Raw genomic sequence first — 26234 nt, 5'->3', positions numbered from 1 at the left:
CGTAATGCCATGAAAAAATGCAGAATGAGAGAAAGTTTAGTGAAAGTATCAGGGACTTGGGTGAATTTATAATGGGCATTATGAGCATAATCCTGGATGCAGACTGCTCGAGTCTTTACTTGAGAGAGAAATGGATCACACTCAAACCAGGAGGAGGTATAGAGGGATTGGGTGACCATGGTGGACAAAGACTACTGGGGTTAAACTAAAACCGTTAAAGTGCCAAAGAGTGATGGAAGAGTGATGGATGGAAGCACAGAGAAACTAGATAAGAGAACTCAACTTGGAAGTAAGATAGGGTGAAATCCATTTTATTAGGCAAGATAAGCTGAAACAGTGATCTGTCAGCAGTCTGGATTAACTGAGGTGGGAATTGATTCAAAATTATGCTAGCATTGGAATTTTAGACCCGTGTTCTAATTAGTCCTGAGAAGCTGTGTTCATTACACAGTGCATTGGGCAGAAGATGGTTTGTACCTGCTCACCGTGTAAACAATACAAAATTGTATGCTTGTGGTGTAAAGTCACCTGTTTCTCCTATTTTTAAAAAAAAATGTTAAGCTGTTACCTTTTGTACTTGCTGTCTTCATTAAATGTTTACTGGCTTGTTCAATGCCACACAAGTTGTGAAATACTTTAAAAATCAATGCTGCACTATAGTCTCAGGGTCCCAGTATTAAATGAACAACTCAATTTATAGTCCGAGTTAGATCCATAGCACCTGGGTCAACAAACTGTGCAAGTGCAAATCTCCTTGAGACAAAATTTTCAACTTCTGTTTCTTGCACCTGTTTCTTTTCCAAATAAATCTAAGTATAGGCTGACAAATACAAAATGTTTTATTGTCTCAATAAGTAGGCAATGTTTTCTTTGCACCAATAGGCAGAAAATATGACTACTTCTGGCTCGGGCAGCACTGCATCAAGAGGCACCTCAAGGTGTATTGGATCCCCTAGAAATAACATGCTGCCCCTCTGTTTAGAGAGCTGTGATGGGGCTTAAATTGCCACAGCTGTGATGCAGTGGAGTGAGGGAGACATTTGATTCATGGATTGCAAATATTAGTTTGGTAGAACAAACTACTTATCGCACTAAATGTGGAAAGATTTGAACTGATGTAAAATATTTCTGCAAGTATCTGTACATAAACTCAGCAGAATAATTCTGGTGCAAATTATTCACTTGACATCCTTGTGCCTTTGGACCTAAGTAAATAACTAAGAAGCAATAACCACAGTATAATTGTCCTGATAACAAGTGGCTAAGTGGTCTGGATATTTATAGGTGTGAGCAGAATATTCTGGTCAGTGGAAATGTTTCTCCTCCATGTCAATTTATTGTGAAATTCCAGCTGGAAAGTGGAAATCTTACCTCTTGGAAATAAGTGCACTTTTTTTGAGATGGTGTTCCAATGGCAGAGTGCAACAAGGTGCCCATGGTTTTCAGTATGACAATAGCCTTTGCTATCTTTTTGTCGTTGAGTGCACCTCTGATTTTACAGCGCATTTATAGGATGCAAGAGTTATCCTCCCCGAAGTTGAATAATCTGTATTTGAATGTGCTTGAGTTTGGAAGAATACAGTGACCTCACTGACCCATTCAAGATTCTGGAGAGACATGACATGATAGACACTGAGAGGTTGTTATCTGCCTTAACCTGGAGAACCTAGAATATGGCAACCGGCTTGGGCTAAGAGGTCACTCATTTAGGAGGGAGAGAAGGAAAAATCTATTTCTGTATTTTTTCTTTGGATGTGGGCATCATTGGCAATGCTGGAATTTGTTGTCCATTCCAAAAATGCAGTTGCTTGCTAGGCCATTTTAGAGATCAGTTAAGAATAAACCAAATTATAATGGATCGCAGTGTCACATATAGGCCAGACCAGGCAGGAACAGATACTCTTCTCTAGACAATATCCATGAACCAGATGGGTTTTTCAACAACTGGTTTCACCTACTGGCAGTCCAATTTATTTATGTGTATAGTTTTTTAATAAAACACCTGCTACCCTGGTATGGTTTTTTAAACTTTTTTTTTCATGGGACTAGGGTGTTGCTGACTCAACCAGCACTTATTACCTGTCCCTAGTTATCCCTGAGGGTGGTGGTGAACTGTCTTTGAACATATTTTACCAGAGAATTAGCCGAGGCTTCTAATTACTAATCTAATAATATTGCCATTACCTAGTATTCCATTCTGTTCATTGAGTTGTGAGGATTTGGAATTTGCTGACCCAGGAGGTCATAAATGTTCCAACATAGAGTTTAAGGCTGAAGTAGTCAGCTGTTTTGATGTCCCAGGGATACAAAGAGTTGGCAAGAAAGTGGAGTTGATGCGTAAGGTTAGCCATGATGATATTGAACAGCAGAGGTGCTTCAAAGGGGCCATTTGATCCATCCCTGCTAATCTAAGTACATATTGTTGCTCAGTTACCACCTTTTTAACAACAGTTATTGGCTTGGCACAAAGAAGAGAAGAGTCAAATCTGTATCAACTTAACACTATCTTTATTAGTTTAGTTAAAACAGACATACAATTCACATTGGTTAAGAAAAGGTTTAACAGCACGCGTGCAATTCATACATGGCTAAAATCTATGCGCAAACTCTGTAGGTTTCTATGGCATTCCTTGAACAGCCAAAGAATTTAAAGGCTAATACCGGAGAGTAGGAGCTCATGATGGACAGGCAATTTCCCAAATCCTCAGTGTTATCCCCACACTTCCAAGAATGGGGTCCTCAACTTCCGAAGGTTGATCTCTAGAATTTTCACTGTGGGCATGGCCAAAGTTTTTCATTTTTATCAGTTTTCCTTATTTTCCTGAACTTTGTATTATTACTCCTGTTCACAAGTTGCTGTTTTTTTGTGTGAGCAACCCCTGGCCAACAGTATAAATTGCACTTTGGAGATTTCTCTTCCTCATTTTAATGCCATCTCATCAAATTGTGGGAAGAAGTACTTGTGTAGACTCTCTGTAGCAAGTTTAACCCACTTGGGGAAGTCTGACTTTGTCCTAGTTAAAAACTGACCTCTTAGTGCTACTCATAGCATAGATTATTTGACTGAATCTAGGCTACTGAATTTCTGTTAGAATAATTTTCGTACTTAAGACATGCATGAATATCCTGTGTTAGAATAATTCTGGTGACGGCTGGTCTCCAGCCTAATAGCATAAATTAACTTCATCTGCATAGTATGCGTTGGTGTAAAATATTTTTCCATATCTGAATATTTTGATGGTTTTTTTTAATGGGAACATTGAGAATTCTACTACCTTTTGAACACTTGATCCTCATTTCCATAACTATAAATGATCTGCTGGTCTGTGGAAGCTGAGGGTTGGAAACTTGTCTTGTTTTCCCCTAACGATGGTAGCTGATGACACCATTTTTCTGAGCTCTGAATCTATAATATGAAATGAACTGTTTTGATGGTAGCCCTCAGCTGCATCCATTTTAATACGAACTGCAAAAAGGTGAGAACTGGGGCACTCTGAATGGGGCCAGAAAGAATAAGAGACAATCAGCTTTTCATTCAATCCCTCACTCCAGCCAGTGGTGGTGTGTACCCACTTCCACAAGTGACTTCAAACTCCACTTAAAACAACCCACCTCCAAAGTTTTGGTTCCAGCTCATGGTTTCACTGATCTTTGAAGCTACAGAAATGAGATGAGGGAAATAAAATGGCAATGTAATAGGCAAAAAAAAGCCCTCCAGATTCTGACAAATGCTTCCAAGGCAAAGATCATTGCTTTTGATAAAATCATAAACACTTACCCCTTCGTCATATTCCTTTCTGTATTAGCATTTATTTAGAAGTTAATAGTATGTAGATAAGGTTGTACAACAACATTTGTTACTTTATGAAATAGAACAAAGCTGATGTTATGGAAATCATAGCAGAAGAATGAAGAGTGTTGTTCCTTTCATAAGTGAGGAAGATTTCCAACATGTTGATAAATAGAAATATGTGAACATTTCTTTGAAATAACTTTGAGGATTATTGCATCAAAATCTTAAGTTGCTGAACAAAAGTGTTTAGGGGCCATTGGAGGATTGTTGTGTAAATTTGGACTTGCACATCTTCACAATTTGTAGCTTGATATTCCTGCCACATGGTCAACCTCCTGGTAGGTAGTCATTTATTTCCCACATTTATTAAAAGCATATGGCCAGTAAACTAAACCAGATCAAATAGTATAACTTGGCAAATTAAATTAAATAAGGAAATGCAGTGAAGATGCACAAAAAACACACTTGAAGGTTTCACCAATGGAAGCTCCTTCAGAATGGGGATTAGGTGGAGTTGAGTTTTATCTGACATTGCTTTAAAAAATAAGGTGCTGTTGAAGCTTTTTGGCTTGCATGCATCAGGATTGAGGCAATAGGCCAAATTTCAACTGGAGCAACAATTTGTGCCATCAGGAAAGGGTGTTATTTGGTTGGCAGATCAACACCAATTGAGACATTGCTGTAGAGAATGCATCCATTTGCCTCTGGGCTATTGTTTAATTCAGGGGAAAAAAAGCTTAATGCCTGGAAATGTGCTGTTTTGCATGCAGAGGATAGAAGAATTATTCTCTGGTGCATTTTTCAAGTCAAATATCTGGGTTGACTTTGTTTCAATAAGCAACCCAATCCTCATGCAATTGAAATGTCATTCTTGCGTCTGCCCTGGTGGATGCAAAACAAATGTCTTCAGTATGGTTTTTTTTAAAAGTGTCACAAATAGTTTTAGAAATTAATCAGGAAGGTCATTTGGATGAATAAATGGTTCATAGAAATGGAATTAATTTGGATGTTTCAGATGCTGATGCTGCTGAGCATGGTCACTTATTGCAAGCAAAATCTGCAGCATAAATACAATACACAAAGATCAGTAACCAGTACATGAAACTATCAGCTGATGTCCTGGAGGTGAAAGTTTTGTAGCCCTGTGAAATGATCAAACCTTTAAACTGACCAAGTGGATCTGACAAGGTGACTAGTGTCTACGGTTTGCAGTCTCTACTGAGGCCGCTGATTTTAGTCTCAATATTATAAATATGAAGTGAACATCTACCTGGCTCTGTTCTTTTATTTAAATATATTTTGTTCATAAAAATATCTTTATACAGTCACTAAAGCAGTTTGGTTCTGTACAGTAGCATATGAAGGAACAAGGAAACATTGGGGTTTGACTTCATCCAGCAACAAACCTAAGGCATTTCTTTCTTGTGCAAGATTAAATTTGAGGCACCAGGAGGATCCGATTACTGAACTGGCCCCCGTTTTAACTTTGGCAGAAGGACTTTAGAGATTTGTCTTTCCTCACTGTGCCTTGGCAAAAGCTGCCCCAAGCTTTAGTGCATCCCTCAGCACGTATTCCTGGACCTTGGCATGTGCCAATCTACAACACTTGGTTGAGCTTGATTCCTTGCTCTGGAAGGCCAACAAATTTCAGGCAGACCAAAGAGCATGTTTCTGATGGCTATCATGCCTACTCTGCTTGGATTTGATGCATATTTTCATTCTGAACAGGAGTGGGGCACTTACCCCTTCAAACCTGTTTGTCGTGGTTGATTTTGTATCTTAACTCTTTCTTTTAATCACCTTAGCTCCATATCTATTTGATACTCTTGTCTCAACAGTCTAAGTCAACCCTAATTATTCCAAGGTTGGTGCCTAGTCTGAAGTCATAAAGCAGAAGTTCCTCTAATTTATAGGCAGTCCCTGGGTTATTCAGCTTGTGGAACAATTTCCATAACACATTTTACAACTTAAAAGTCACTCCTTTTGATCACCTTGCATATTAAAGTAAATTTAGCTTCTATAATTCTCTTTTTTTTTGTATTGTAGTAAAGTGAATGCATTATGCAAGTGCAGATTAATGATGCTTTGATCTGGAATGTTCTGAGTTTGGTCCATATTTTTTAATTTGATCAAATGGATCAACATATTATGAGGGCAGCACAGAATGGTGATCGGGTTATAATATTGTAGCGCTGAGTATTTTCTGTTTTGTCTTTTATCTTTTGTTCCAGTTCTGCTCACCCTGTTACAAGAAAGAAATTATTAAACTGGAGAGGGTGCAGAAGAGACTTACTAGGATTTCACCAGAAATTGTGTTTGAGTTATGAGGAGAGGCTAGATAGTCTGGGACTCTTTTCACTGGAGCGTAGTAGAATCACAGATAAAATCATGAGGGGTAGAGATAAGGTGAATGGCAGATGTCTTTTCCTCGGGTGGGGAATTTCAAGACTAGGGGGTATACTTGTAAAGTGAGAGGAGAACTGTTTAAAGACTTGAGGGGCAATTTTATTTTTTTAACATGGAGTGGTTCGTGGGTGGAATGAACTTCTGGAGGAAGTGGTGGATGTGGGTACGTTAGTGTTTTAAAAGCCGTTTCAATAAGTACATGAATAAGAAATAGTTGAAAAGATATATGGGCCAAGCATGGGCATGAGTCGGAAAGGATGGCACTAGAAAAGCACAGGTAAGGTGGCATCCAAGATACACGAGAGTCAATGTTTCAGGCATAAACCCTTCATTAGGAATGTCAAGTGTAGGGAGGCGGGACTAGTTCAGTTTTGGATTCCGATTGGCGTGGACTGGTTGGGCCAAGGGTTCTGCTTCTGTGCTGTATGATTTCATTTGCATAGAAAGTGTGACTCCAAGTTGGAATTAGAAAATTTAAGCCTTTTAACTGTGTACAATGGTATTAATCCTTACAATTGAGAATTATTTTTTCCAGAGGGTGGGGCAGGGTAGTAATAGTTGACTTTCTTTACTTTATCAATACATGTAATTCCAAGGCAAAGTTTGCAGTAAAACATTTTAGGACCGTGCAGAAAAGTTCTCAAATTTATAACTTGGAAGTTGGAGCAGCGGTGATTTTGAGACTGAGGGCTATATTCCATATCCATGGTAATAATAAGCAAACATGTGCAATATTTTTAATTTGAATTTCAGTGATACAAGAACTGTGCAGATGAACAATTGGAAAGTAACAATGTTGGTTTGTATAGGTCTGAGAGAGAAAAAACCTGCAGATGCTAGAATCCAAAGTAGACCACCAGGAGACTGGAAGAACACTGCAAACCAGGCAGCATTAGAAGCTGGAGAAGTCAACATTTCGGGTGTAACCCTTCTTCAGTCCTGAAGGATTATACTCAACTTTGGCTCTCCACCTCCTGATGCTGCCTGGCCTGTATAGATCTCTCTGCCTGAACCAGGAAAGAATCTTTAGGAAATTAGTGACATTGCCCCAAATAAAAACACAAAATATCGGTAATGCTTAGCAGATATGTGGAAAGAAAAACCAAGTTAATGTTTCATATCAGGAATCTTCTGTTACAACTAAGGAGAAAATTAGAGCTGTATCAGGTCTTAAGCAAAGGTTGTTTGACACCAAGATAAAGGGAAGGTGGAAGGGAAGATAATTGGATGTGAAAGACTGGCACTGGAAGGCTAAATGTGGTGTTCACAGGGAGTGGTGATGGGACAAGAAACATGTGCTTGGAGCAGGTGTACTGTTTACTGAAATAAACAAAATGGTGCAGAGATTAGCAAAAGAAAATGCACTGAAGCTCCCCATAAGCTTGCAAACAGCATATCCTCTTCGGATTAACCAATGTTCACTGAAATTTATTTTCCAATTCACGGATCTCTAAAGTCCATGCAATAGAACACTGGTTAATACATGCAGAGATTCCCAACAGCTTCATTTCTGTGCAGCTTAGAAGGGAATGTGGCTTCTGATTTCAAGCAATTTACAGCCTTTGGACTTAATGTGAAGTTCGGAGTTTCAGACCATAACCTCTGGTGCTGACTGAAAGTCAAAGAACGATGGATGCTCTGATAGAGTCTTTGGAATCGAAATGCTAACTCCAATTCTCTCTCTCCACAGATGCCAGTAAACGTGAGTTTCTCCAGCACATTTAAAAAAACATCGGATCACAGGTTGTACTTTAAAAAGCAACAAATGACTAAATGCATAGAATCATATCATAGAATTTTACAGCACAAAAGGTGGCCATTTAACCCATCGTGTCTGCACCAGCTCCTGAAAGAGCTACCCACTCTTTTTAGCCCTATCTCTGTAGCCCTCTAACTTCATCACTTTCAAATATATATTCATCTCTTTTGAAATCGCCTGTGGAATCCACACCCAACACATTCCCAAGCAGTGTCTTCCAAATTCTATCCTTTTTTTTTTTGACCTATTTACATTTCACTTGACACTCCAGTCTAACTGTTATCTTCCCTGTTTTCTAATGTCCCACCCGGCTCATGATCAAAACCTATTGCATCGTAACTTGTCCTGGTTTTTAGCAAAGGTTGCAGATCTGAAATATTAACTCCATCGCTCTATAGATGCTGCTAGTTCCTGTTGAATTTTTTTATTTCAAAAATATACTTCATAAGTTATTTTGATGATCTGTACAATTGGTCATGCCACACATACATACATGTTCCATTTCTTTGTATACAGAGATCCTGTTGAATATTTCTAGCAATGTCTGCTCTTATTGCAGATTGCCAACCTCCACAGTAGTCAGTTCTTTTGATTAGTGGCATTTACAGCACTCTGTCTGAATAAAGGTTATCAGCATTGTTATTGTGAAGTGAATAGAAAGCAGAAATGAGGTGACTACAGTTGATTTTAAAGTCCTTGAAATCAGTTAAAGGGAAAAAAAATACAGGGTTGCTATTGGTGATCTTTCCAGTGACTCCTATTGGTAACATATGCATATGTTAGTTAGCTGAAGGACAGAATCAGGCTCCACTGTCAAAATACCACTTAAGTAGGCCACTGACACTTGCTGTTAAGTGCTTCTGAGTATTTGCAAATTAACATGAAGTGGCATTGCAGCTGAAGAGGGAGGGAAAACATTTAGAATGTGGTCTACTTTTCTCAAACATGCAATCCACAATGGGGAGATTACAAACTGATTTGTCTATTTTCAAAAATATACTGTCTCTTAGGAAAGATGAGTTCATTTACCTTTGACTCTTCCCCCTCCTGATTTACCCCCATTTGTTTTTTTTAAACAAAGGGCCATCAAAGACAGATGAAAATCTGTTCTTGGTTTCTGGATTTTTAACCCTGGTTCCAGACTTATGCATGTGCTGTTAACCGTTGCCCTCCTCGGGACGTCATTCTGTGCTCTTAGCCTACCTAAAATCATAATGACCATAGAATCCCTGGAAGCAGGGTATTTGGCTCATCGAGTCCACACTGACCATCCGAAGAGCTTCCCACCCAGACCCATCCAACTATCCAATCCCTGTAACCTTGCATTTCCCATGGCTAATCGACCTAACCTGCACCAAAGCACCCAAACAAAACCCAGGTAGACACGAGGAAAATGTGCAAACCCCACATAGTCGCCTAAGACCTGGAATCGAATTTGGATCCCTGGTGCTTTGAGGCAGCAGTGCTAATTATTGAGCCACTGTGCCGCATATTTTAAAATATAATTGTCATAGTTATTATGACACTGAAATATGCCTTTTGTCTCTTCAAATCTATGCCAGCACTTTGTAAGGTCATTCTATCAGTCCCATTGCATTACTGTCTACCTCCTTGGCTTAACAGGTTTATTTCCCTTCAGTATCTGTCTAATTTCTGATTGATTTCCTAATTGCCTCCATTTCCATCCCACTTGGATTGTATGTTTCAGACACCAATGTCAACACAACGTACATGCACTATCTTTTTACACGATGGATGAGAGCAGAACTAGGTGCAATTCCCATCCACCATTTGAGTTTGATCATTGTTTTTTCTTCTTTTAAGAGGCATGTAGCCATCAGTTACAAGCTCAATGTGAAAATGGGCTCTGTATTTAAATATTTTGACAAATCATTTTACGACATGAGGTGTCTAACTCCAGATCCTGATGGGGCAAGATTGCCTTCATTGTCTCCTGATTCACCAGTTGGACATAGTCTTAGTGATTATGTAACTTGTACCAATTGCTATCATGCAATTAACTACATAGGCATAGACATAGTCATACAGTGTAGAAACAGACTCTTTGGTCCAACCAGTCTGTGTCGAACATGTTCCCACCTAAACTAGTCCCACCTGCCTGTGCTTGGCCTGTATCCTTCCAAACATATTTTGTGTACTTATCTAAGTGTCTATTAAATGTTGTAACTGTACCTGCATCCACCATTTTCTTTGGAAGTTCATTCCACACACAAACCACTGTGTTTAAAAACAACTTGCCTATCATCTCTCTCTCTCAAATCTTTCCCTTCTCACCTTAAAAGTATGCCCCCAGTCTTGAACTCTCCCATCCTAGAGGAAAGACACCTGTAATTCACTTGATCTATACCTATCATGATTTTATAAGTCTCTATAAAGTCACCCCTCAATCTCCTACTCTCCAATGAAAGAAGTCCCAGTCTCCCCTTTTAGCTCAAAACCTGCATGCCTGGCAAAATCATAGTAAATCTCTTCTTAACCCACTCCAGCTTAATAATATCCTTCCTATCACAAGACAACCATAACTGTTCACAGTACCCCAGAAGGGGCCTCAACATGACTTCTCAACTCTTATGCATAAATGACTGAGCAATGAAGACAAGCATGTTAAATACCACCTTAACCGCCCTATCTATATGTGACTCAAACTTCAAAGAATTATGTACCTGAACCCCTATCATCTTGTTAAGACAAGCGACTATCTCTTATTAAGACACACTCTCGTGGTTCATCCTCTACCACCGAGAGTTGTACTCTGTTGTACACTCTGGTTTACGTCTTAAAACATTCCTGCCCCATCCCCCAAACAAAAAATTCTCTTGAACACATGGTCTTAGTTGCTTATTTCTCTCGGGATCATTCATAATTATGTCACAGCCCCTGGAGGAGAATTCTTAGCTCCAGCAGTTCTCAAAAGTAAACTTTGTTTGCCTTCTCTTTACCGTGGAGACCTCAGTGCCTTGTTCTGTTTTCTTCTCCAAAGTTTCTCATCAACTCTGGTTATTCTACTTTACACCAAGACATTTTGAGGCTGCTAGCTTCTCTTGCTGACTTCAGACTGGACAGCCTTTGGTCCTCACAAGATTCAAACTGAGATTAAGGCTAACCTGCCTCCCCCCAAGGTCAATGATGATGTCTCATTATAATCACCAAGTGTGTGGAGGTGCCAGTGTTGGATTGGGGTGGACAAAGTTAAAAATCTCAACACCAAGTTTATAGTCCAACAGGTTTATTTGGAAGTACTAGCTTACAGAGTGCTGCTCCCTCACAGGTCTGTTGAGCATTCATTTATTTTGGCCAACTTCTCTTGAGTGACAAACTATCTAAAGTCAAAACTATAACTCAAAACCTCTTTCAGCAAACACCCAGATAAATTGAAACCATAGAAATTTCTTAAACCCCACCAGTCTTCAAGATGATATAGCCTGATCAGGGCTATCCTCAAACTAGTATTTAATTTGCTCCTTAGTTTAACCAGAAAATTGTAATTAAGCCCACCTGCTGTTCTCTTGTTCTGTCTTCTCTATTCTGATCCAGTTAAACAAATGGAAGTGGCCTTTTGAGGAAGGGTCACTGGACCCAAAATGTTACCTCTGCTTTCTCTCGACAGATGCTGCTAGACCTGCCGAGCTTTTCCAGCTATTTCAGTTTTTAGAACCTTCTGACCTGCCTTTGTTTTGTTTTTCTGGCAATCTCAGCAGCCTGTCATTTTAAGTGCCTCTGCAACCATGCTGTCAGAACTAAATACTAGGTTGGAATTTGTGACGAGTTGAGGAGTCATTGCATGCATTGTATTCTGATAAAATCAACCGAAGTAACGGTGTCAAAGCCATGATGTAAATGGATTTGATCTGTTTTCAACTTTACCTTCTTAGTAAAATGGTTCAAATATTTCAATTCATCAGTTGCAATTAATACCTAACCACATTCTAGTGTTGCAAAAGTCAAAACTAATATCGCTGCAATGCAAATGTGAGAGCAAAAGGTTTGGAGCAGAGTGGGCTTCTATTCATGAGGAAGACGGCCACAAACAAAAATCACTTGACAAAAATGTAACATTCTGTTCGAGTTATTTAAATTCTGATGCTGTAGAATTCTCTGGTGTATTTCATAGGACTTTCAACTACAGCAAGAGTTTAAATTCTTGACCACAGCACCAATGCCTGTTTGAAGGTCTTTTTGTGCCAATAATGTGGTGAGCAAGTTTAATTGTCCTCTTAAGCATGTTGTCTGGTACCCACTGGTAATATTGCCATTTTGTTCCTGACACAAGGGAGATGTATACGGTCTTGCATATCTACAATGAGCAATAGCACTAGGAGGTCATTTTATGGTAAAATATCTAAATCTCACCAGCCATATGTGGTTTTGTTGATAATGCAACAAATGCTCTTCTTCCCTGGCAAACAGAAATGGCAGATGTTGTGCCATTGCATAAATGTGTCATCGTCAAGGAAGTTTAATGTTGTTGACCTAAAACATTCTACTTATAACGAGAGAGGAATATTGATAGTGCTACCAACATTAGGAGCAATGTGGCTTTTCACTTCATCTCCGTTTACTTTTAAGCAACCGTGGAAACACTTTTTGGAATACTGCGTGTGATTCTGGTCTCCCTGCTATAGGAAGGATGTTATGATACTTGAAAGAGTTCAGAAGAGATTTATGAGGATGTTGTCAGCATTGGAACTAGAGGGAGAAGCTGAATAGGCTGGGGCTATTTTCCCTAGACTTGTAGGAGGCTAATGGATGACATTTAGAGGTTAATAAAATCATGAGCGTGGAGAAGGTGAATCGACAGGTCGTTTTTTTTCCCCCCCCCAGAGTAGGAGAGTTCAAAGTTAGAGGACATGGGTGTTTAAGGTGAAAGGGAAAAGATTTTTTAAAAGGGATCTGAGGGACAACATTTTTCATGGAACAAGCTGCCAGAGGAGGTGGTGGAGGCTGGTGCAATTACCATGTTTAAAAGGCATTTGAATGGATGTATGAATAGGAAGGGTTTAGAGGGACATGGGCCAAATGCTGGTGAATTGGAACGATTTGGACTGAAGGGTCTGTTTCTGTGTTGAACATCTGACTCTAAATGTTTATTCTCTTCCCCTTCCTGTTATTATTCTGTGAATTAGGCTTGAAAAAATATCAGAAAACAGCATTCATACAAATCCAGCAAAGCTTTTTCAGTCAAGACAGGGATGTCTCCTTCATGCTTGACCTGCTGTCTGAATATGTAGAAATTTAAGTAAACGTTGGCAACGTTTCAAAGCTTTCATTTCCTGATTACACAAAGGGCAAATTAATGCTGTGGAGCATTCCTTTGTATTGTTCTATCATGTTGAAATTGTAGCTTTTGTAGTGTTACGTTGGGAAACATAATTATAGTGGGGCTATATGGTAGCATCGGGCAAACCTAACAATTGGCAGACTAATCACAAGGCAGACTGCAGATTAAAGGATTTTAGGGGAGGAATGGGGACACTGGCTGCAGTTTTAAACAAAAAACGCTGGCAGGAAGTGGCTGACACTGGCTCCACTATCACAATTTGCCTATCACTAAGTGCACAGGAGAAACTGGAGACAGGTGATGGTCAGGTACTATAGAGAGAGAGAGGAAGAAAGGCTGTGAGCAATAGCTCGGAAGTTGAAGGTTTCGTGGAGGGATTGGATGAGCACCCCATGCTTCCCTGGCCAAGAAGGATTGTTGTAAAATTAAAAAAAATCCTCTCTTGAGCCAGCACCTCTCTTCAGTCTGCCAAGTATTCTGAATCCTGGGCAACACAACTAGAAGCAGTTGAATTTAAATCCAACCCTTGGTCGCACTTTCATAGAATCCCAACAGTGTGGAAACAGGCCATTTGGCCCAACAGGCCCATGCTGACCCTCTGAAGAGTCACCCACCCAGATCCATTCCCCTAACCTATTATTCTACATTACATTTCCCCTGACTAATGCACCTAACCAACACATCCCTGAGCACCGATGGGCAATTTTAGCATGACCAATCCACCTAACCTGCACATCGTTTGGACCGTGGGAGGAAACTGGAGCAGCAGGAGAAAACCCACACAGACACATGAAGAATGTGCAGACTCCACCCAAACAGTCGCCTAAGGCTGGAATTGAACCTGGGTCCTGAGCGCTGAGAGGCAGCAGTGCTAACCACTTGCAGCCCAATTTGAGAACCCAAATTGAATTGAGGTTCCACATTGTTCCACCCTACAACATAGAGAAACTTCCTATGACTATCTATCCACAAGATAAGTAACAAATGCAGTTTTAATTTCTGAAAGAAAAATGATATTGTAAATACACATTCTGTTCTTTAGCATACAAAGAATATTTCAACATTGTTTTATTTCTGCCGTACGTTCTATTTCATTTCATCTGTTCTACTAACGCTCGTCAATAGAATTCTTGATGGTATGTGAGACCTTTCTAAGTTTGTCAGTTCGACAAGAACACAAATTAATGCACTCTTAATACTTCCACAGCAGCAAATATTGAGATGCATGGGAAAAGTTTTATCATCTCCAAGGTTTTTGTTTTGATTTTTAAGGTTTGTGGTAGTTTACATTTAAAAGGTGAGATCACCAGTTAATCCTGCAACCGTGTAATATGCATTCAAACCTGCAATTCAAATAACCACTGCGTAAGCTTTCTATTCATAGATTTGCTTGCACCTAATTTGCTGCAGACTTCCTGACAATTTACGATTGATCCAATGAAATGATGCATCGTTCAATTAATGTCACATTCGTAAAGATGAACAAGATTTGGGATGAAAGTGATTACATTTATCTATTGAAGTAAACTTCATTCAAGTTAAGGCACACTCCTTTGTGAGTGTGCTTCAACACATTCACATTTGTTATGCCTGGATGAAATTTTGTTTGTAAGAGAGTAGCCTTCTGCTCCTCACCCTTACAAATGTGAATAGATTTTAACAGGTCATGCTATGGTCAAAACATGGTCTGGTATCTCTTTAAGGAAAAAGTAGAATCTCCATTCCAAATGTGCAACTTCTCATGACCAGCAGCATTCCCTCAATCAACACCCACTGAAGTAGTTATCTGGTCCTCAGCTTCTTTGTTTGTGCAAATTCACAGCTGTCACATTTGCTTTGTAAAAATGACTGCACGTTAAAAGGCACTTATGATGCATTTTGTGACATTTTAAGGGTGTGAAAAGTTCAGATGTAAATGCAATTTCTTTTAATGGAAAATATAGTAACCACAATGCCATCAAGTTCTTGCACAAGTTGGCTATTTTTTCCATAGTTATGCAAGAGCTAAAGACAGAATATTTAGCTTTTTGTGTCCATTATTTACAGGCGATCACATCTCAATGCTTAGCCTCCATGCTCTACAGTGTTTATACGGATCCATGATCTTTCAAAATAAACTATACAGGAAATCACTTCACTTCTGAGAGTACTTTTAAATGCAGAATAAATCCAACCACGTTCAAATTATCCATAACTTTACAAAATTGTTTTCTTGCATTTCATAGACGCCTTTAGAAATGCTTCCTTTCTAAATGAATATATAGCGTAATCTGTATGCAAAGATGGCATGTGGTTTGAAGGCATGGGTTTTTAATGAATATAGGAGAAACTGAATGGAAACGCAGGCAATTATTATGTAATTGCTGTAATATCAGATTAAAAGATCTGTCTTGGATAACACCAGCTTTAGTGGAGGTTGGATTGGTCATAAAAAGTAAAAGCTTTTTAATGGTTGTGGTGTTCTGGAGGCTGTTGGAATGTTTGAAGAGCTGCTAATCATTACAGTTGTCAACTTGGTGGAGATAACTACTGTATATCAAACTATGGTGTGAAGCAACTCTATACTACCAGGCCATCCATTCCATGCAAAGTTTGGACCATTTTCAGAAGATGGAATCATTTGGAAAGAGGCTGGAGTAAGCTATTCAGCCCTTCAGCCTGTCTTGCTTTCTGTTATGATGGCTAATCATCCAACTCGACCCGTTCTCCCATTTTTCCCTATATCATTTGATCCCTTCAGATCTCAGTGCAATATCTGACTCCTTCTGGAAATCCCAAGATGCTGTAACCTTGACTACTTTCTGTAGTAATGTATTCCATACGTTCACCACTCTGAGGGAAGGAAGTTCTCCTCACCCCAGTCGTAAATGGTTTACCGCAGTGATCTCTGCTCTGGATTCCTCTGTTATTGGGCACATCCTTACTGCATCTATCCTCTCTCAAGTCCTGTCAGAATTTCATACATTTCATTGTCAGTATAGCAATTTTAAAACCATTAATTGAGCTTGAATTCTTATTGAGTCTGCTTTCAATTTGTGGTTATTAAATTATTAGCTTGCTTTACTGTTCATTTTAATTGTCAAGTCTGGTGCCTTGGTTGTAATTATTTATATTTGTACTCACTTCTCATCTGATTCATTACCTGTTGACTCATGTATGCAAAAGGTTGGCTGCACCTTTTTTTTAATGCCTCCATTGGTCTAAATGTGTAATCCTTTGTAGTAGATTGGAGAGAGATCTTCAGGTTTTGTTATCCACAGAAAGCCCTATTCCCCAAGGTTAATGAGGACTTGGAGTCTCCATCTCCCCCCTCAAGTGATGAGGGAGCTGTACACTTTAAAACGGTTCTGCGTACTTAGTGACGCGGAGTGTATTGTAACTTTCCAGTTTCTGTAATATTAAGGATCCAAGTGCAAAGGAATGTCCATGAACTAACATCACAGGGCTATTTTTTTCCCCCAAAGAGGTTATTCTACAATGTAATTCATTTTCCTGTTGTACCAATCTTAATCCATCTACTATTCAGAAATCTGTTTCATTCTCCATTTCTGTTCTCCAAATCGCCACAGCTGTCAGCTTCATTGGAAGGAAGCACCCATTAAAAGCTGAGATAAGAAGTCAAGTTACATTTTTAGGGCATTGGCATGTGGGTAAACAAATTTAAACATACTGCTTCATGGCACAATGTACCCCAAAATCAAAAATAACTGGTAATAGTGAATTGGGTGCATTATGCTTGTCCATTAGCAACAAACAAAGTCCATTTCTTCCTGTTTAAGTTCACATTTCTGTAAAGCTTTAAGTTAAGCAATACTAGTAGTAAGTTCTCAACATTGTCATACTCCTTAGTCTCCTATTTTAATGTTGGCATTTACCAAATTATGCGAAACAATTTAAATCTTTTCATTAAATAGATAATTAAAGGATTTCTTTCAGAACATAAGTATTTGTCTATTGCAACTGGTTGTTTCTAAGATTTAATACAAAAATAAATTAATGACTATATTGTTCTTCATTGCATAACTTTCCTGAAATTCCATTCATTGTCATTCATACAAGATCACTTCTATGGTTATGTTAATGCAATGTTATCTTCTCTAGGCCACATTTGGAATACTGCATGCAATTCTGGTCTACCTGGTATAAGAAGGATGTTGCCTGGATTGGAGGGTTTGAGCTCTAGAGAGACTGAATAGGCTGGGGCTGTTTTCCCAGGAGCATTGGAGGCTGAGGGGAGATCCTTTATAGAGATTTATAAAATCATGAGGGCCATGGATAGGGTGAGTAGACAAGGTCTTTTCCCTGGCGTTCAGGAGTCCCAAACTAGAGGACAGGGGAAAGATTTAAGAGACAATGTTTTCATGCAGAGGGTGGAGGCTGGTACAACATTTTAAAAAGGCATCTGGATGGGTATATGAATAGGAAGCGTTTAGAAGTATATGGCCCAAGTGTTGGCAAATGGGGTTAGATTTATTTAGGATATCTGGTCAGCATGGACAAGTTGGACTGAAGGGCCTGTTCCTGTGCTGGACATCTCTAGGACTATGACTCTGTGACTGACTAACTGGGAGATCTATTCCCACAGAGTTTTGGTCTATCTCAGGAAGTTCATGGTGGGACAGTTTCCATTTCATGTTAGATATGAACTATAAATGTGAGTGTAATAAAGCTTCCCACAATGTCTCTCAACATTGAGGAAAAGTTGACCTATGTTACACTTAATGTAATGAAAACAGCAAGAGTTTGTCTTGAATGGTTTTGCCTGGGACTCTTTAATTGAGGGCATGGATGCCAATGGAATTACATTTGCATTTTTTGGCTAAGTTTTGGCCATAACACTGTCAGCACAGGGCCAAAAGTCCAGCATCTCTGAGGGGAGGGTGTGGATGTTGGAAAGAAGGAACAGGTTCAAATGCTATGAAGCAGTTTATATGCGATTGGAAAAAAAGTGAACATAACTTTTGCATTGCCATCTGCTGTTTCTCATTCTGCCAAGTCTTAATATGCTGTGCAACTGAAACAGATTTCACAGTTAAAATCAAAATTCCTTTCAAGTGAAAAGCGCAACAATGGTTGCTAGTAAAAACGTAGTTCCTCGCTGGATTAGCGCAGTTTGCTGGTGTGTTACTTCAAGAACATCTCTGTTCCAGTCCCCAGTCTGTGTTGAGCTGGTATATTTTGATCCGTGGCAATGCAAGTGAGTGTGTATGACTAGTGTAATAAGTTTGTAAAGTAGCTATTAGTTATGTTTGGTTTCTGACCCATGTTCATATTAAAGTTCCTAGACATGTAACAGACTTTTGATCAAGTGTCAGATCCAAATGTTACCTTGCCTTCCTTAACCGTATTCTGACTATCCCACTGTGAACTGTGTTGTGTGATTATTTTATCTAACTTGACATGGCAAATTTTACATCTGCCACAATGCAGAATAAGCTTCACAAAATTTCTGGAATTTCAACTCAAATGTGATATTACTAGCTGATCGATAATTGCTGTAAGTCAATATAGAAGGTATTATGTTTGTACAACATTCCTATTCCATTGATAATTACTCCACTTAATTTCTCAGTGATGAAATTGCAAGAGAAGAACTGAAGAAACTCCCAGCTCTTCCCACCCGGGCATTGCAGGAACATCCATCACTTGCATATTGGTAAGTACAATTAAAAACACAAAGAAGCTGTTGATAAGGAATAGGTAACTTTCTGTTGTAGGTTAGCAAACACTCTTGTTAAGCAGAGCTATTGGAGATAAAATGATCGACAAAACAATAATAGCCTAATGTAAATGGTAAAGCATATTGTTCTTTCTCCTAACTATTTTTAAATTAAGTTGCCTGGCGAATTAGTTGTGGATTAATATTGAAGATAACAACTCATTTAACCTTGTAAATGGTTGTGATGATAAGGAGAATGGTTCTTTAAGGGGCATGAATTAAATCTTTGAGCAACCAAGTCTGACTTGGATGGTTGCTGTCACAATTTGAGCTGTTCCTCCTGGTCCACTTGCGGTGCAGTTTGCATATCTGCCCTGGCTTGTCCTCAAATGGTTGAGAGTTATTGAAATTCTTAACAAGTTTGAAATCTCGAACCTCACCATTCTGGTCAGTTATCAAGTTGGGGTGAGTGGTGTTCACGGTTAACCAGAGGTTTGCCATTGAAAGTTGGGCCAGTTGTCAGTTTGTAGAGCACATGGGGGACTACAGAATTTTTGTTTGAGATCCGGTTTCAATGGGAGTACTTGGTTACCTGTCAACCAGTGGTCAAGGAGAATGTTTGGACACCAGGACGTTCAATATCTGCTAATGCAGCAATCAACTCAATTATGTTGGAATTAACATCCCAGGGCCAAAGTCGAAATTACTTTTTTTAACATGTCTATTTTCCCCCTTACACCTGCTGACCAGTGTAGTTGCTATTAAACATCAATCGATAGCATCCCGGTAGAAGATGATATTGTGTCCTCTTGATTTGTGTACACCCAATTGCAGCAAACGGTCATTTGGATAACAGTGAGAAGCGTGAATCCTGGTTTTGTTGAATTACTGTCTACCCCTGCACCTCTACTAACAAAGGCAATGATCAACCTAAACTGCTGCTGTGGCTATCCATTTTCTAATCGACCTGTTCAAAAATGTTGATACACTTCTGGAGCAGGTGGAACTTGAACCCAGAGCTCCAGACCCAGAAATATCACCAGTGCACCACAATCAGCAGATTACAAATTGCACCTCTTTATAGTTTTCTCTTTATACATGGACCTGAATCAAACGAAGCATAGCCCACGCCTACCTTTACCTCCTCGGCCATTGGGAAGAGCTGAATGGCAAGCTCACTTGTCAATGTCTAATATACAAACACTTGTACCTGCATAAGTTGGCTTCCCTACTAATGGTAATTCTTTGTTTTGGTGAATAGGGTAAGTTATTGATTGCTGCAATGAAGAGCTCATCTGCAGTATTGGTGACAGAGAGTCTAATATTCCAGTGCACACTGTGCAAATTCACTACTGTTAATGTGACCATTCATTCAATGAAAGTTTTCCAATTAAAATTCTTTTTCTGTTAGTTTAAATCTTAAAGTCTCCCTTCATCACAATAGTGACTATACGTCAAAAGGACTTCATTAGTTTTAGTGTTTTGGGAAAGCCTTGGATAATGAAAGGTGCCATGCACGTGTCTTTCTTTGTTTAACATGGCTATGACCTAAATGGTTCTCACAAAATATGTCCTGTAGTGTGAGTATGGTGCATTGGCTTAACTGGGTATAAACTATGACTTGGGTGGGTTGGGTTAAATATCAGTGCCCGAGCATTGGACAGTGTCTCCCTGCTGAAGTGATTGTGATCCAGTCTGAAGTGATTCCTGAGCAGTTCTGCAAAATGGGCCAGGTGCTGTCCAGCAATCTTCAATAGATCTCTCTGTATTCTGTTTAATTTGCAAATGTATAGCCCATTTTTAATTTGAAATGGGCTGAAGTAGTAAGCCAGATGTTGAAGACCTCCTTTCACAGTCATTTATAAATGGTGAGATTTATTTCTTATGGCCTTGTGCAAGATAGCAGCTGAAAACACCTGTGTTGCTCTGTGACTATGATAAAGAACCATCTGATACATTTGCATTAGAGTTTTGTGGCTTCCAGTCATCAAATCTGCAATGGATGAGTTGTACAAAACTCTTCCTATTAATTTGTGTACCTAAGTTGCACCTTTTTTGTATGTTAACGGTTTCCTGTAAATGTAATTGAGCAACTTGAGTGTTACACTGCAATGACAACCAGAAAAAAAGGTACATGTTTATATGTAAGAAAAAAATCTTTTGGGATGGTTTAAGATTCAAAGAGAGAAAGTGAGGGCTGTAGATGCTGGAGATCAGAGCTGAAAATGTGTTGCTGGAAAAGTGCAGCAGGTCAGGCAGCATCCAAGGAACAGGAGAATCGACGTTTCGGGCATAAGCCCTTCTTCAGGAATGAGGAAAGTGAGTCCAGCATGCTAAGATAAAAGGTAGGGAGGAGGGACTCGGGAGAGGGGCTTTGGAAATGCGATAGGTGGAGGGAGGTCAAGGTGAGGGTGATAGGTTGGAGTGGGGTGGGAGCGGAGAGGTCAGGAAGATGATTGCAGGTTAGGAAGGCGGTGCTGAGTTCGAGGGATTTGACTGAGACAAGGTGGGGGGAGGGGAAATGAGGAAACTGGAGAAATCGGAGTTCATCCCTTGTGGTTGGAGGGTTCCCAGGCAAAGATGAGGCGCTCTTCCTCCAACCGTCGTGTTGCCATGGTCTGGCGATGGAGGAGTCCAAGGACTTGCATGTCCTTGGTGGAGTGGGAGGGGGAATTAAAGTGTTGGGCTACGGGGTGGTTGGGTTGGTTGGTCCGGGTGTCCCAGAGGTGTTCTCTGAAACGTTCCGCAAGTAGGTGGCCTGTCTCCCCAATATAGAGGAGGCCACATCGGGTGCAGCAGATGCAATAGATGATGTGAGTGGAGGTGCAGGTGAATTTGTGGCGGATATGGAAGGATGCCTTGGGGCCTTGGAGGGAAGTAAGGGGGGAGGTGTGGGCGCAAGTTTTGCATTTCTTGCGGTTGAAGGGAAAGGTGCCGGGAATGGAGGTTGGGTTGGTGGGGGGTGTGGACCTGACGAGGGAGTCACGGAGGGAGTGGTCTTTTCGGAACGCTGATAGGGGAGGGGAGGGAAATATATCCCTGGTGGTGGGGTCCGTTTGGAGGTGGCGGAAATGACGGCGGATGATACTTTGTACATGGAGGTTGGTGGGGTGGTAGGTGAGGACCAGTGGGGTTCTGTCCTGGTGGCGGGTGGAAGGGTGGGGCTCAAGGGCGCAGGAGCGGGAAGTGGAAGAGATGCGGTGTAGGGCATCGTTGACTACGTCTGGCGGGAAATTGTGGTCCTTGAAGAAGGAGGCCATCAGGGCTGTACGGTTTTGGAACTGGTCCTCCTGGGAGCAGATGCAGCGGAGATGAAAGAATTGGGAATATGGGATGGCGTTTTTACAGGGGGCAGGGTGGGAGGAGGTGTAGTCTAGGTAGCTGTGGGAGTCGGTCGGTTGATAGTAGATGTCTGTGTCGATTCGGTCACCCGAGATAGAAATGGAGAGGTCTAGGAAGGGGAGGGAGGAGTCTGAGATGGTCTAGGTGAATTTGAGGGCGGGGTGGAAGGGGTTGGTAAAGTGGATGAACTGTTCAACCTCCTCGTGGGAGCACGAGGCAGTGCCGATACAGTCATCGATGTAGCGGAGAAAAAGGTGGGGGGTGGTGCCAGTGTAGCTGCGGAAGATGGACTGTTCCACATATTTTACGAAGAGGCAGGCATAGCTGGGGCCCATGCGGGTGCCCATGGCTACTCCTTTGGTTTGGAGGAAGTGGGAGGATTGGAAAGAGAAGTTGTTCAGGGTGAGGACCAGTTCAGTCAGTCTCGTCTGGTCCACACCCTCCACCAACCCAACCTCCACTCCCGGCACCTTCCCCTGCAACTGCAAGAAATGCAAAACTTGCGCCCACACCTCCCCCCTTACTTCCCTCCAAGGCCCCAAGGGACACTTCCATATCCGTCACAAATTTACCTGCACCTCCACACACATCATCTATTGCATCCTCTGCACCCGATGTGGCCTCCTCTATATTGGGGAGACAGGCCGCCTACTTGCGGAACGTTTCAGAGAACACCTCTGGGACACCCGGACCAACCAACCCAACCACCCTGTAGCCCAACACTTTAACTCCCCCTCCCACTCCACCAAGGACATGCAGGTCCTTGGACTCCTCCATCGCCAGACCATGGCAACACGACGGTTGGAGGAAGAGTGCCTCATCTTCTGCCTGGGAACCCTCCAACCACAAGGGATGAACTCAGATTTCTCCAGTTTCCTCATTTCCCCTCCCCCCACCTTGTCTCAGTCAAATCCCTCGAACTCAGCACTGCCTTCCTAACCTGCAATCATCTTCCTGACCTCTCCGCCCCCACCCCACTCCGGCCTATCACCCTCACCTTGACCTCCCTCCACCTATTGCATTTCCAAAGCCCCTCCCCCAAGTCCCTCCTCCCTACCTTTTATCTTAGCCTGCTGGACGCACTTTCCTCATTCCTGAAGAAGGGCTTATGCCCGAAACGTCGATTCTCCTGTTCCTTGGATGCTGCCTGACTGCTGCGCTTTTCCAGCAACACATTTTTCAGCTCAGTTAAGATTCAAAGACCCAACCAAGCCCATTTAAATTCATGGCACTAGAGTAGACATAATTTTCTGCGTGGCTGTGCAGATGAGGCACTTTCTTGTTGGATACAACCAATGAATTGCGCTCATTAAATAAGCAAATTAGACAAACTGCAATGGTTCCATGGCTGAGCAGACTATGTTGACGAAGTTTGCTTTTACGTCTGGGCTAAATTGTAATGTTTGTGCTTACAGTGAAGATCGAGTGATTAACCATTACAAAAAACTTAAAGGTCGCAGCAGAGGACAAGCAATTGTCAAGTAAGTACGTAAATGTTGCTCAGTTCATAGGCCGGATGCAAACGTGGGGAACAAAGCATAATTAACTTGATAAGTTGGCACATCAGCAAGGCTCACAAGAAAGTGTTGGAGAAATTCAGCAGGTCTAGCAGCATCTGTACATATACTATATACTTTCAACAACTAATATTTTGCCTGTCTACACACTAGAAGACACACATTGGATATGAGAAATAGAAGTTAACTACTGGACTACTAAGAGTGAGGAACTTAATATCAGCACAGAACGTTTATTGGAAAAATTCATATTTGGCAAATAACTTTTAAATCCTCAGAATATAATGGCCACATTTTTGGTCCTGAAAGAGCTGGCTGCTGATTATTTTCTAAGATTCCCTAGATTCTCGTGAACTACCAGCAGATTACAAGTCAGCAATTGTTCCTCCACCATGGAGAACGCAAAGTGGTGGGAGTGGGGGAGGGAGGGGGAAGAAATAAACAGATAATTATCTGCCAGTTAGCCTGTCATGAGTTGTTAGGGAAGTGCTGGAATATTATAAAGGGCATCTTAATAGTGCACTTAAAGTAACATTATGGTCATATAAAGTCAACATTATGCTATGAAATTAAAATCATGTTTCATATATTTGAGGTTTTTTTGTGCCTGCAACTAATAAGGTAGATGAATGAAAGCTAGCAGATGGTGGTTTTCTTGGGTTTCCAAACGGCATTAAATGAGCCATCACACATAAGGCTAAGACACTCTAAATTATGTGAAATATAGTACTCTAAATAGAGAATTGGTTAATGGGGAGGGAGAGAGAGAGAGAGAGAGAGAGAGAGAACAGTGAGTAAGGATAAAAATGGTATGGTTAAGATAAAAGTCTGTGTATCTGGTGTGGCTTTGCAATCTTCAGTGCTAAGGCCTCAGCTGTGGACAATGAGGTTGGGCAATGTTGCTTTATTTGCTGACCTTATCAAGCTATGTGGGGTTGTGAGCTGTCAGGATGATGCAAAGAGGTAGCAATGGGATAGAGGCAGGTTAAGTGAGTGGGTAGCAAAGTGAGAAATGGATTATAATGTGGGGAGGTGTGCAATTATTCACTTTGATTGCAAGAATGGAAGGCAAGATATTTTTCCTAAGGTGTGAAATTTATTAATGCTCAGAGGAGCTTGGGCAGATTGACACACGCAACACAAGTTATCGTACAGGAATGGCAACCAACTTAGAAAGCAAGTGGCATGTTGGCCACTATTGCAATGGCATTGGAGTGCAAGACAAGCAAGTCTTACTGCAATTGTATAAGTCATTGAGACTCTACCTGAAGTACCATGTGCAGTTTTGGCCTCTGTATTTAAAGAAAGACGTACTGCCATTGTTGGCACTACACACGATTGTTAAATTTTGTCCCTATTTTAACAGCCTTGTCCTTTTTAATGAGAGGTTGAGTAAATTGGGCCAATATTGGGTTATAGAAGAATAAGATGCCATTTCATTGAAAGATTCAATATTCTGAAGTGTTGGTAGCACAAAGACTGAAAGATTGATTTCTCTGGCAGGGTCTGTGGTCTAGGTCTAGGTATAGGATAAAGGGAAATTTCTTCACACTGAAGGTTAAGTATTTAGAATTGTTTATAGCTGCCTGGAGGTCTGGGTTGCTCCATCATTGTGTTTTTAAGACCTGAGGTATACATTTTCGGTGTCGGGGATTGGGGGATGTGGGGAGCAGATGGGAAGTGGAATTAAGGCAGAAAATCGGTCGTTGTTGCATTGAAAGACGAGCCAGGTTTCAAGTGCTGTCAGTCTGGTCCTACACTGTTCTTAAGTAATTGAGTGGACAGCTATTTAAAATCTGCATCAACATCACTTAAAACGGAAGTTTTATGTGGGCCACAGATTCTTGATTCTGAAGTAGCTGGACCAGACTAATCAAGATTTTTGCAGTTCAGTGGTCGCTTTGCTTTGGCAGACTTTGCTGAATTTATTTTTGTGCTGATAATTATTGTATGTCGCTGACAAAAAACACTATGCAGTTTGACCTCCTTGCAAACAGATTTCAGGATAAAATTTCTCACTGCTTGACTGGTGTAAGTAACTTGTGCAACAAATTGAAACCTGCATTCTGTTCACTGTTTTATTGACTTTTTAGCAGGCAATCTGAGTGGAAACCCTTTGAAATATACCATGTGGAGAATTACAATGAGGCAATGTCATCCTGACTCAAACTGTAAACAGTCTATGTGGAATTACACTATTTGATAGAATTGCACTTTATGCCTGCCAGTAAAATGATACAATGGTTCAATGAGTATACTGCAGCCAACCTTGTAATCTAGCTAAAATTGTGGCTGGCATCTTCATTTCTATTTTAACTACAAATTGGATGATTCAGTTTTAATACATTCACTTTTAAGTATTTAATGAGCTTAATCAAGGAAAAGCCAAGCCTTTTGATTAATTCTTCTGATAACAACATAATTGTTTACAAAATCAAATCTTATTGATGTTGCAATTT

The 26234-nt window shown here is 40.5% G+C and overlaps 1 protein-coding gene across 7 annotated transcripts in view; it reads left to right on the top strand.

Annotated features, from left to right (window-relative positions):
- Positions 1-26234, top strand: part of frmd4bb (FERM domain containing 4Bb) — a 377863-nt gene that overhangs the window by 272585 nt on the left and 79044 nt on the right. For 6 of the 7 annotated variants that reach the window (XM_087994437.1, XM_087994436.1, XM_043708328.2 and 3 more), the window contains 2 exons: positions 18830-18913; positions 23674-23739. In XM_087994437.1, the coding sequence (XP_087850563.1) occupies positions 18830-18913; positions 23674-23739 (150 nt within the window). The remainder of the gene's footprint in view (positions 1-18829; positions 18914-23673; positions 23740-26234) is intronic. The other variant, XM_087994435.1, reaches the window with a different exon arrangement.

The sequence above is a fragment of the Chiloscyllium plagiosum genome, unplaced genomic scaffold, assembly GCF_037043375.1.
Source record: "Chiloscyllium plagiosum isolate Xiang-an unplaced genomic scaffold, Cpla_swu_hap1 HiC_scaffold_14, whole genome shotgun sequence".
NCBI lineage: Eukaryota > Metazoa > Chordata > Chondrichthyes > Orectolobiformes > Hemiscylliidae > Chiloscyllium > Chiloscyllium plagiosum.
Note: the sequence above shows the minus strand (reverse complement) of the source record. Positions and strands in the feature narration are given on the sequence as shown.